The following is a 13752-nucleotide window of genomic DNA, read 5'->3' on the forward strand; positions in this document are numbered from 1 at the left end:
TGCGGCTTAAATGTTGTGGTGTTTCAGCACAAGGTGTACAAGCTGTACTCCTGGCTGCACAAATCACAACATAGTGCAAGAAGAGATCGGGTACCCCATAGTAGAATGACACACACTGAACATATATAAGACAATGGGCTTTATTCAGATCTGAGCTCAGTACAAATTTGTTTGGAAAATGGGCAAAACCATGTGCACTGCAGGTGGGGCAGATGTAACATCTATAGAGAGAGTTAGATTTGTGTGAGTAATTTTGTTTCTGTGCAGGGTAAATACTGGCTGCGTTATTTTTACACTGCAATTTAGATTTCAGTTTCAACACAACCCACCTAAATTTAACTCTCTCTATACATCTGCCCCACCTGCAGTGCACATGGTTTTGCCCATTTTCCAAAAAAATTTGTACTGAGCTCAGATCCGAATAAGGCCCATTGTCAAGTCATTTTTACAAGGAAAAACACGAAACATGTAGCACATAATTATATATAGTATAGAACCAACTTGGGCTAACATTTTCTTTTGACAAATTACTGTTCTTTATTTTCCCAAGATGCCTGTTTTATTCCATTATCTTCTGTTTTTACTCAAATGTATTTTTTATTTACTTTAACTGGGGGCACAGAAATAAACTGAAAATATAACAGCAATAATAAATACAATATATGGGGGCTGTCAAAATAATAAAACTACAAGGAGGGGGCTGTGTTGCTGGGGGAATATGTGTAATGGTCATTACTGGGGGCATAATATGTAATGGGCATTACGTGTGTGGAATAATGTGTAATGGGCATTACGTACGGTGTGTGGCAAAATGTGTAATGGGCATTGTGGTGTGTAGTATGTGTAATGGGCACTATGGTATGCGGCATAATGTGTAATGGGCAATACGGTGTGTGGCATGTGTAATGGCCATTAAAGGGTTGTAGCATAATGTTTAATGGGCATTACGGTGTGCGGTTTAATGTGTAATGGGCACTTCAGTGTGCATCATAATGTGTAATGGGTACTGCAGGGGGGGAAAGCATAGGCTTGCATATGGGCCCACAACGTCCTAGTTTCGCCTCTGACTATGCCCCTTTACTCCACAGGCTGCTAACTACAAATCAAATCCATTATTCACACTAAAGGCCCATACACACTGGGCGACTTTGAGCTGAAAAGTCGCTCAAAACAACAGGTTTAAGCGTCTTTCAGCTCAAAGCCGCCCAGTGTGTATGGCCTGGCGATGAACGCTGCTGCGCGCTCCCCAGTGGCGTAAGTTTGTCCCAGTTGCCCGGAGGCAAGATGAATATTGGTGCCCCCCCCCCCACACACACACAACGTTATTCAAAATATATATAGTCTGTATATATTATATACTATATATATACATATACAGAGAGAGAGAGAGAACACATATATATTTCAGAACTCAGTCACAGAAGTGATTTTGAAGGCTTTCAATTAATGGATTTAAACTGGCAGTGGTGGAGAGGTGCCCCCTTGAGAGCAGGAGCCCGACGGCAGATGACTCCATCGCTCCCAGAGCTCCCGCAACATCGCCAGGAAAGCTGTTCATCTGCTGGTTATACCAGCAGATGAGCGACTTTCAGGATGGCTTTGCATAGCGCTCTGCTATGCAACGCCGTTCCCCCCCCTCGGCGCCGGGCAGGGGGAAAGCCGCTGCTCAGTGTGTATGCACTGAGTGGCTTTCCCCGCAGCGATGAATGCTATCATCGCTGTCCATACATGCTGGGCATAGTCGCCCAGTGTGTATGGACCTCACCATAATACTACAGAGTATGCATATAGAATATATAGCAATGATCTGCTTTAGGCAAACATATAAACGCGCTGCCCAAACTCAATTATCTCTAAGATTACAGTAATATATGGGTGTCCCTCCAGACAGGAACTCCCCGCACAAGCAGTGCCCCTATATAGAGCTACATACATGTAGCAGCAGCGTGTAACCGCTGTGCTTATGAGCGGCAGCTACTGACGTCACGTGTCCGCATCTGCTCCTGGCACAAGGAGCTTTGACTCTCGGCGTACAGGTGCCCGTGCTCCGGACTCATACAGTGCGCGTCCTGCTCGGGTCCTGGTGCCAGAGAGACACTCACCAGCATACTGTAGCTGCAGAACCTGCAGTCTTCAAGGGTCCACCTCCTGCTTGTGCATTCTGCTTATAGCAGTGAGGACCCTGACACTGTCGCCCCGTGGATTCCAAACACAGCACCTGGAGGCATGATGCAGGAGTTCCCATCCAGCCCTCAGATGGAGAACTATTCCGCACCGTTCTCTAACGACTCCTGCGTGGGACTGATGCTGTATACATGTAACAACGTCTCTGAGGGACGGATGGACCCACCCAAACCGCCCCAGTTGGTGGACGCCTGGCTTGTCCCCCTCTTCTTTGCCATGCTCATGGTGGTAGGACTTGCTGGGAACTCATTGGTCATTTATGTTATCTCCAAACACAAGCAAATGAGGACTGTCACTAACTTCTACATAGGTAAGTAATGCTACATCTGATCAGTGGTGCATAGCTTTCTAGAACTGTATAGGCTCTGTATTAGGAGAGAGCTTCTTTGTGTTGAAGGCATTTATATATATCAGGACTTGTCGTTTTATATCTATTTTATGTGCATTTGTTTAGCAAAATTGGTCAGATGATTAATTCACTTACTAAAGTTTGTATATACCACAAGGTAAAAGTATATATTGGAAAAGACGGTACTTGTGTAGTTTCAAGGCGCCAGCATGGTGTCGTGCTACTTCCGGGTTCGACGCTCGCCACAAACTATGTTAAAAAAAGTAACTTAACTCCATGCCAACATGGATAGTTCATACCTCCACTATCCATGTTGGCATGGAGTTGATTTTAAATAGCGTGGCGAGCGTAGCGAGTCACCGAGCCCGCAGCGTGGGCGAGCGAAGCGAGCCCCGTAAGGGGACTCAGACGCACGGCGCCATATTGGCACCGTGAAACTACACAAGTACCGAAAAGACAGTACTTCCTCATCTTTGCGACCACCGCTTATGGTACAGAACATACTACTGAACTCGCTTCGCTAACCATGCTTTAGGCTCGGTGGCTCGCTCCGCTTTGCTTGACTAAAGGTAATAGATTGTGGCATGGACACAGGAGGGTGGCGTGGGCACAGGATTTGTAACAGTTCCCTCACCGAAAATTCTTATGTAGCAGGGGACAATGGTGAATATAGTGGCTAAAGTTACTGACGTATCCGCAAACATGAGGAAGTACCGAAAATACTTTCTGGGGGAATAGATTCAGAAAGTGAGAGATTTGGTAAGAAAGCTCCAGTTTTTTTTAAAGTGGCAATCATTTACACTGCAAAACCAATTTCATTTTGCAGTGTTTAAAAACTGCTTTAAAAACTTTCTTATCACTTTCTGAATCTCTTGTCCTATTAAATTTCACCATCTAACTGTTCCAAGATGTCTTTCACAATAGTGAGAGACATCTGCATCAGTAAAACGCATGTACCACATTGGCACATGAGCAGTGCCGCTGGGTGTGACACAGACCCTCTTAATATTAGCTGCTAATTCACCGACTGACTGCGGCACTTTTGGACAAAACAGTCTTTACCCTGTTTTGCTCCCAGTCTGCCAGTGCCGCTGGTAAGTGTACTCAATGCCATCTTCAAATGGCTAACAAGCAGTAGAAAAGGTCTTTATTACCTTTATAAGTATAGCCCTCAAACTCCTACACATACTTGCCTATAAATGATTGTGCTAAGAAATATCTTCACCTGGTGTACTGTACGGTTTCTTGAAAAAATCCACACGGAAAACCCCCACCAACATAAATTTTATGAACTAAGGCTGATCATATATCATGAAGGTAACTAGAAAAGAACACACATGAAGGGAGCCCACTGGAAATTTGCACCTGAATAAAAACACCACCGCCATGATATAGTTTCCTGGTGGGCTTTTGTTCTTATGGGTATTTTCCTGGTTACCGTATTGTACGTGTGTTCATAGAGTTGTGTCAGAAAGGAAGAAAGAAACACTAAGGCCAGATACAATTACCTGTGGTGCATGCCACGGGCTTGTAGGTCCCGGGTTAAGAGCCTGGAGCTAAGCCTGTCCGCTGCACTTACTGCGGTAAGTAGGGAATTCTGTCCTTACTGTAGCTGCAAGGAACATGTTATGCCTATGCCTAGAATTACTGTACCATCACTTTAAACCAAGATGCATCACAGGTTCTCTGACTGACTAAAAACAGGTTAAATGCAGGCTTGAAGTAAGACAGCCACAGAATGTGTAATTCATTAGTTTCCTGGTTTAAGGGTATGGTAAGCCTAGTTAACACATAGCTGCAGGCACTTAACTAGAACCCCATACACACTAGTCGACTTTGCATCCTTCCGTGCGATATCTTTAAAAAAAAAGTCTGCTGTGTAATTAATGATGCGCGCTCCTGTATATTGTTATTGGCCCTCATCTTCAGAACATGCAGGTCAATTTTGGCTATGCAGCCAATGACCTGCATGTTCATAGGTAGCGGGAGATTTCACTGAATGATATTGGTAACCAATATCGTTTAGTGTGTACGCACTATCTGGTTGACCAGTGGTGCCCCTAGCTATAGAATCTATGGGTTAATGTGTATTAGCCATGAGCTTACTGCTCATGCAAATTGGCTTGTAGTTGAATAGCTTAGGGCATTAAACCCAGGAGCTGCAAGCCTGTGGTAAGCAATTGAACCTATTTATCAAAAATTGTGGGGCAGCTCAAAAAATTTACATTACATCACCACATATTGATTTTGAATGTTATGTCTGGTCTATTTATTGTGGTGATATTTATTATAGTGTGTTTGTTAAAAATGTATTTAAATATGCAGAACACGTTGTAAGGCTAGGGATGTAGAAGTGGGCAGGTGTTTATATGAGGGCAGGGTACGTGCATATGTGACAGGGGCATGACTGAGTGCAGGTAGGCAGGTGGGAATAATAATACATACTGTACAAACATTTCCTAGTCTCTTTGGTCATAGTTTATTATTTCACAACTGCGGGGGCACCAAATTACTGCCTTGCCCCGTGTGACAAAAATCCTAGTTTTGGCCCTGAAGGCAATCACTTACAGACGCCAGCAGTAAAGATGGTACCCTGACTTCTTCCATTGCTCCAGGTTCTGCTTATGCACCCCAGAGTAGGAATGGTCAGGGAGCGCATGGCGGCATCTGCCGCAGTCCTCCCTCTCACAGTGCACCCACTCCTGAGTCCCATCCCAGCCTAAGGATGGATATCTAGCAAGGAAACCACACGCAGGTACATCAAAGTTGTCAGTGAACGTGGGGGGAATTATTACTTGGTGTTGTTGGGATGTTGGTATTGAATGGGGATAAGGGGCAGTATGTGAGTGATGGTTTCTGGGATTGGGGTGTTGGTATAGAATGGGGGTAAGTGGCAGTATGTGAATCAGTGTTTCTGGGATTAGTGTTTTGCAGTAGTGAATGCTAACTGGGGGGGGGGGACCACAACTAAAATTTGAGTGCATGATTTGTCACAATGTTAGCAATGGCCCCTCCAGGATTACAAGTTATCAATATCTTTAATATTTTGTGGCAGTGTACAGATACAATTGTGTTCTCTTTAATCCAGAGTGCTATAATTTTTTATTTAGACTCTGGTGTAACTACAACTGCTTGTGCAGGTAGGTTTGTCTCTGGGGAGTATAGCACTGTTGGTGGATGTACAAATCGCACGGAGCAGCATTCTTGTGTCATCCAAGAATAATCGTGTGATAAAGACCCAATATTTTTCAACTCAGCATGTCTAGACTGTGGCCTGAGTGTCAGCTATGCACCCTTAAAAGGGATATATTTGAATAAAGAATAACCGAGTGGTTATTAGCATAGTAGCATTTTCTCTTCACTGTGGAACATAGACCTGAAACCATGGATAAAACACACTTCCCCATAAATATGGCTCCCCATAATATCTGCTTCACCTAGATTGGCACAGGTTGCCACAGAAAATGTCGGCTTCACCACTTCACGAATAGTGCCAATAAAGCCATGAGGGGCGGAGCTCCAATTGTTGGCCATCCACTCCACTGTTAACATGGAGACATACAGCTGAAAAAGAAAGCTTGGTCCATCCAGGGGGCCTCTGGGTACCCAGAAACCCCACCTGCATTTACCACTGGGCTTCTATTAGGTAACACCATATATAGATGCATACAGGTATTGTGGTCAAACCTCCAAAAACTGCATTCCTGAAGGTTTGAAGATAATGCATCCTGTCCAGTATCTTATAGTATGTGAAAATTTAGTAAATATTCATAATGGAAAACCATTTTTTGATACATAGCAGTTGGCAAGGCATGCAAATAAAATGTTGAAATGTGCAATAAAACTAAACATGTAGTAATGAAAGAGCTGCTGTACCTACGTGAATAAATTGGCATGACCATGTCTGAAACAGCTTTTGCCAATTGCAAGCCACTTGAACATAGTAGAGTTTGTTTGACTATAGCAATTTTTTTAAAGTAGATTTTATTGTAGTGCTTCATGAATAACCATACAAGACATGTAATACAGTGCATAGTAATCCAGTACCAGTATGAGACATACAGCTTTTGCATCGAGAGAAGCAAAGCCTATTTGAAATTCAATAGCACAATTCAAAATAGAAAATCATATAGTTATAGAAAGGAAGAAAAATAGAGAGTAAAGTGAATGAAGATAGGGAATAGAGACAAGGAAAAAGAAGGGGGAGGAAGATAAAGGGAAAGGGAGGGGGTCACCAAGCCAAAACAGACATACAGCAGGGTTGGGTCTGTAAAATGATTGTCATATCATAAATAAATTTTGAACAATCTATACCTGATACCTCAGATCCCAAGACAAGGGCCCGCAGAGTAGGTGAACTATGGGGACCATATCTCATCAAATTTACCAATAATATCATATAAAGAATGGGTAATTCGTTCCATAGAAAAAAACAAACCATAATTTAGAAAGTACCATTTGCATAGGGGGGTGGGAAGGTTGAAGGGCTAATTTAATTGAGGGAGGACCAAGACCCTCTATTGGGTTTCCCAACAGTGCCGACCATGGATTAAGGATGATATGTAGGTGAAATATGTTGCTTAAAAGAGACTCAATTCTTGTTGAGAAGGGTCGGATTTTGGGGCAATTCCAACATATGTAGCAAAATTCTTCCTTTAAACCGAAATTGGTGGGCACACTGAAGTCAGATAGAACGGGTTAAAATCAGAGGGAGATAGAATGGGAATAAGTGATGGATGCTTAGCTTCCGCCAACTCTATTTGCACCCAAGGTAGGCTAGGGGGAGCAAACCAAATGAGGGCCTGGCTCAAATGGGTAGTCAAATAATACTTCTGCAAATCGGGTAAACGTCTGCCACCTTTCAGTGGGCTTCTGGATAGGATCAACGTTTTTAGTCTAGGACGTTAATCATACAGATAAAATTAGACTATAGCTATTTTGTATCTAATTTTAAATAGTGTACTCACTATGCAGAGAGCATGATTATGAAACGCCACTCTAGCATACTGACAGGTAATGCTATTGATAATATACACTCGGGGCTCTATGACAGCAAAGCAAAATTACCTTTAAACATATATATTATCAGCTTTAGGTTAATTTAGTCATCTTTAATAAGTCACATTGAATGCATGATTTCAACCTTCGTGGGTATGATTCCTTTAAAGGCTTATAATAAACCTCTATGAGGTATTTTTTTATGGTTATTCAAAAGGGAGTCCTATTACAAAAGCATAATCCAATGCTGCCTATTGGGTGGAAGCTCTCCCAGTTTTGGGGTCTTTCTTAGCCATAGCTCTCAATCATGTTTATAGCAATTACAGACTACATACTTTATTCAGAATAATGTCTAGTACTAAGTGCAGTTCAATTTCTAATCTTTGATGACAACTACAGTTATAATTTGACACTTAATCAGAAACTAAATACGTAAAATAGTTTGTACATGAGCTTGTTCTTGTTTCACAAAAGCTATATATATGAAAAGAACTATAATACAATGATTTGTAATCTGCATTGACTTTTTGTAAAAACTACAATGTGGGCTTATGCAACATGTACTTGAAGCAGGGGTGTATTAAGAGAGAAGGGGGCTGGTGTGCAGTCTCTATCTAGCTGCACAGTAGACTGAGCACTACTCTGCTGCATATTTACAGTTCTCTGGGAAATGTCCATTTCCTATATTTTTTGTCTACTGCACATATGGCTTTTTTTTTAGCATTAAACTGCAGTTGCCACCTTCTTGCCAATTCCTCAAGTATACACTCAATCATTTCTCTTACCACTCAGGGTGTGTCTACCCTGTTGCATATCTTTGTGTCATCTGTTAAAAGGCATATTTTCTGTTCAATGCCATTTGCAATGTAACCAACGAAGATACATTGTTAAAGAGCTCTGGTCCAAATACAGATGCATGGGTACTCCATGGGTAACATATCCCTCCATAGAATGCACGCCATTTCTCTGTTACTAATCCTGCAACCAGGTTTTTATCTATTTAACTGTTTTATAATCCAACCTTTGAGTTTATATGTGGGTCTGCAATGTAAGACAGTGCCAAATAACTAACTAAAGTCTAGATATGCTCCCCCTTGATATTTTATTTAAGTGAAAAAAGTCAATAAGATTTGTTTGGCATGATCTCCCCCAGTATATTCATTATGTTTGGGATCTTGTAAATTGTTTGATTTAAGATATTTCACAACTCTTTCTTTTAATTATTTTTCCCTACTATTGACGTAAGTCTTTTTGGTCTGTAGTTTGTTGCTGCTTCCTTGCTTCCACTTTTGAGCAGTGGTACAACATTCGCTCTTTTTCAGTCCTCTGGAATTGCACCTATATCTAGTGACTGGTTGAATAATTCTGTTAATGGTGTTACCTGCACACATGTAAGCTCTTTTAGTATCCTATTCGTGCCAAATTGATTTATATACTTTTAGTTTTGAGAGTTCTGTTAGAATCTTCTCCTCTATAAATGTACTTTAATCTACTTTATTTTTATGAATATCCTTGCACCTTCTGTAGTGAATACTGAGCAAAAATAATTATTACGGGGATCTGTCTCCTTCAACCAGACTCAGTATTTTTGATTTTCTCCTTTCAATTATGTACTTAAACAAAAGTTTTGCCCTCTTTATCAACTTACTAGGCCATTTTCTCTCCAGCTTCTACCTTTGCATGCCTGAACACCTTTTTAGCCTCTTTCCATCTGGAAAGATACACCACTTTTATTTTGAGCCCGCTTATATTTCCTAAAGGCCATCTTGGTGCCATCTCTTTGCTACAGTCTAATACTGTAGTGGGACTGAAGTTGCAGACCTTTACTAATGTATGTGCAAAGTACCAAACAGGGGTTATTCAGTAGGGATCTCAAAGCAAAATCTTTCTCTAATGGGCAAAACCATGTTGCAGTGTTGGGCCAAATGTAACATGTGTGGAGATAGTTACATTTGGGTGAGTTAATTTGTTTCTGTAAATATCTCTGCACATGTTACATTTTCCCACCTGCAGTGCAGCATGGTTTTGCCCATTAAAGAAAGGGTTTGCCTTGAGACCCTTAATGAATAATCCCCAATAGATACACCTCTATTCAAACCACATCTGAATCAGGCCCAAAGTTAGAAAAGAGATACACATGAGACTCATGTCAAGCTCAAAGGCAATTGTGTACACATTAGTGGACTATGGGCCTGATTCAGTATGTCACAGTTTTGCTATTTCTCACATGCTGGGGGCCGTCCAGCACAAGCCAAGGCTCCCCAGCATGCAACGTCCCTTCCCCCGTTGCTATTGCAATGTAAGTGCAATTGCATTGCAGATATGTGATTGTATAACAGTTTATTTTGTGTATCTACTTTCATAGTATTGTGGATAGCGACCTTTATTTTGTTTCTTCTAGATTCATTTCTTCACATATTGCTAATCTTGTGATATGCATACTTCCTAAATTTATTGAAAACAACAAAACAATCCGATGCAATAAATGCATATTAAAATAGAAATTCTGCTAGGTAATGATTTCATTAGCTATCTGCATGTGCATGATCAAGAAATTACAGCCCATATCATGGAAAACCAACTTTTATGGTACTGTATGTAAAAAAGCTTTGGATGGGGATGAGACACAAAAATAATGTGAATTCTCATAGGTCATTATTTATTCCATTCCTAGGCAATTCAGAATTTCAAGAAGGTAGAGCACACAATCCGTATAATATATGGAGAGCAGGAAGAATTCTTAATGTGGGGAATTTAGTAAATACATAGGATTGGAGGCCCATAATGTTCCAGTAGGTAGTGGAAACATTTCTATTGATAGAGCCATACCCAATTGCATTTTTGTTTTGGGTTCAGCACTATTGGAGTGTCATGATAAGATATTTTTCTCCTGCGGATTGGCAGAATCCAGAGGATGAAATGCGTAAAAGAGAACCTTTGGTTAAGAAAGCCGTCTCAATCGCGTATAAACACTTTCAACTGACTAGATGTTTCTTCAAGATCAGAGGGGTTGGTGGCTTGGAAAGAGAATTTCCAGAATATAGAGCTAAAGGATATTCTAAAGGCACTTACCAAAAAATTTGAAATTCTTTCTTATTCTACATATATAGAAATGTGTATTAATATTCTGCAATAAACATACCTTTCCCCTCGCTGGAAATGTGGTGAAGCCCAAGCAGACCTTTACCATTGCTTATGGCTGTGTCCCCTAATTAAGTTTTTTTTGGATGCAAGTCTGAAGATATGTCACTGGAAATCTATTTATGGATACACCTTGACCAGTGGCGTAACTATAGCACCGCAGCCCCCGCGGTTGCGGGGGACGCTGTGCATATGGAGGCGCCAAGGGGGCTGCGGTGCTATAGTAATCCCCTCGCCCAACATCCCCCGCAGGCTTACCTGTCCGCGCGTCCCGGCTCCCGTCCTGGCTTCAATCAATGCTATGGAGACGGACCACGATAAAATGGCCGCCCCATAAAGCAGACTGTTCTCTGAAACTGTCTGCAGTATGGGGGCGGCCATTTTATCGTGGTCCGTCTGCATAGAATTAATTGAAGCCAGGAGGGGAGCCGGGACGCGCGGACAGGTAAGCATGCAGCAATGGGGGGAGGGGGCACGGGAGGCGCGGCCGGACGGACGGGGAGGGGTGGCGCCCCCCCTATTAACGGCGGGGGGGCGCCCCAAACAAAGCTACGCCGCTGACCTTGACCCTTCTTCTTTGGCATTATTCAAAACTTTTTTATCTTTTTTTAGAATGGAATGGGTGGGAGTCATGTTAGAGAAAGACAAGAAAGTGGAAATATGATTCACTATGTGGTAGAGATGTGCAGGTTCTGATTTACTCTGATTTACTCTTATTTCAAAGCAGGATCTTATTGGCTATCCCAAATCACATGACAGTTGTTGACAGTTGATAGCCAATAAGATCCTGCTTTGGAATCAGAGTAAATCAGAGCCTGCACATCTCTAATATGTGGGAGAGCTACATAGCAATACTGTCAACCCCAATAAAAACACAAATACATGAGTCCTTAAACAATACCTTATGGTATATGATAGGGTGCTTGGAGGGGATCCACCTATTCACGTGTGATATTTTACATTTAGATGTAAAAAGTTGGGTTTTGCGGGGGAAAAAAGTATGTATTGTCTCAATTGCACTGAACTATAGATCATCAGTTTAAACAATAGAGAAGAACTTTTGTTTATTTTCAATATAATTGTAAAAGGCTAATGTAGAACATTAAAACATGCAATAATCTTATTTAATTTATGTACTGGTGTATATATGTACACAATTTGAACATATCTTTGTATAACTAACAGGTATTGTACATTGCTTCAATAAAAAGAAATTAAACACACCTCTTATTGATATTGAGAAATATATATATATATATATATATATATAAATATATATATATATATATATATATATACTTGCTGCGAGTTGGCACTCCAGAATATGACAGTCAGAGGCCCCGGTGCCTTTAGCCGAATGAATAAACAACAAATGGGTCCAGAAGGGTGGTCCAAAGGAACGGCACTCGAAGGTCTTAATAATGCAATTTTAATGAACAACGTTTCGGGGGTCCACAGCCCCCGTCGTCAGGTAACAGTACATGTAATAAAACCAATCACCTCACCTTATATCTAAGTGTACAGCCAGTCAGCCGGGTCCGTGGCGTCCTCACAGCTTCCGGGCGGAAGTCGTCATCCGACGCACTTCCGGTCCGGCGTCTCCGTTGCCGGGATACCGCAAGCCTGTGACGTGATGCACGCTCTCAAAGCATCACGTTACCAGGCAACAGGCTTCCTGGAGTCAGTGCCAAGACCACGACCTGATATTGGCTGAAATAAAAACAGAAAGAGAAAAAAACTGTTACATTGCTGAGATGGTATAGTGCAGCACTTAGAGACATTTTAAACGCGAAAAATGGGCCTCATAAGGAAAAATACAGAGACAAAAGTCTCTGTATTTTTCCTTATGAGGCCCATTTTTTGTATCAAAAACTTTATTAGTGTGAAGTATGCACATTGTGGTGGGTGTGGTTAGCTGACGTGAAATCCCCTGGGATTGGTGAACGCCGGTTACCACTCCCACCTCTTGATCACCTGTAATGTTATAAAATGTCACTGCACTTACCTGTCTATTATCCTGATGATAGTGCCAATAAACGAGCACTGAAACGTTGACCACCAGACACTGTACTGTCGTTTCTTTGATTACAAGGCCAGAGTGCCGCACCTCCGTTCCTGTATATATATATATATATATATATATATATATATATATATACAGGGACGGCAACAGAAATGATATTTCAATGATATTTCTGGGGGCCCCACCTAATCCCAAATCCACACAACGCTCTTTAGCATGAGCCTCATTTAACCTTTTGCTCCATAACCTGCTTTCAGGTGTGGACTTCTCTCGTTTACGTCCTGCTGGCTTCTGGCTGCTGCTGGCCTGTCACTTTTACAAAAGAATGCCTAGCACTACGAGCAGGCAGCGCAGGTCTTTCACAGAGTGTGGAACATACGACCCATGCATGCGCAGTAAAAGTACAGGAGCCAGAGACTGAGGCCACAGCACCAGCGGTGGGTGCAGCCCCAGGCCATGCGCACACACACAGTAGATGGCTCTGCGCACCGAGTGGCAGGGTGCACACACAGTAGACGGCAGTGGCACACAGTGAGTCAGTCAGACTCAGCCAAAAACAGATGGTGCACAGTAGACGGCCGGGCCCCAAAGGTCACTGACAGGCCAGCTACTACAGGTAGTGGCCGTGCTGGGTCATGGAAATTCTGGGGCCCTAAAGATCTCTGGGGCCCGTCACACTTGTCCCCCTTGACCCCCCCTGTCGCCTGCCCTGAATATATATATATATATATATATATATATATATATGTATAGGTCCAACCAATTAATAAATAAAACACATATGTCATTGCAAATATTATGGGACTGTGTACCCTTTATATACAGCAGCAATGGGGAACCTTTGGCCCTCCAGCTGTTGTTGAACTACGCAACCCAGCATGCCCTGCAACAGTTTTAGCATTGCCAAATAGCAAAACTGTAGCAGGGAATGCTGGGATGTGTAGTTCAACAACAGCTGGAGTGCCAAAGGTTCCCAATCCCTGATATACAGGGACATTTCATCTATTCTGCATGTTACAATTTAACATTAAGAAATGTCATCTATATCCAATCCATT

The 13752-nt window shown here is 42.0% G+C and overlaps 1 protein-coding gene across 1 annotated transcript in view; it reads left to right on the forward strand.

The window, feature by feature from the left end:
* The first annotated feature begins 1982 nt into the window (after nt 1–1982).
* Nucleotides 1983–13752, forward strand: part of KISS1R (KISS1 receptor) — a 154630-nt gene continuing 142860 nt past the window's right edge. The window contains exon 1 of the mRNA XM_083158301.1: nt 1983–2494. Coding sequence (XP_083014427.1) covers nt 2227–2494 — 268 coding nt within the window. The 5' untranslated portion in view covers nt 1983–2226. The remainder of the gene's footprint in view (nt 2495–13752) is intronic.

This window comes from Crinia signifera, chromosome 1 (assembly GCF_055691185.1).
Source record: "Crinia signifera chromosome 1, ASM5569118v1, whole genome shotgun sequence".
Taxonomy (NCBI): domain Eukaryota; kingdom Metazoa; phylum Chordata; class Amphibia; order Anura; family Myobatrachidae; genus Crinia; species Crinia signifera.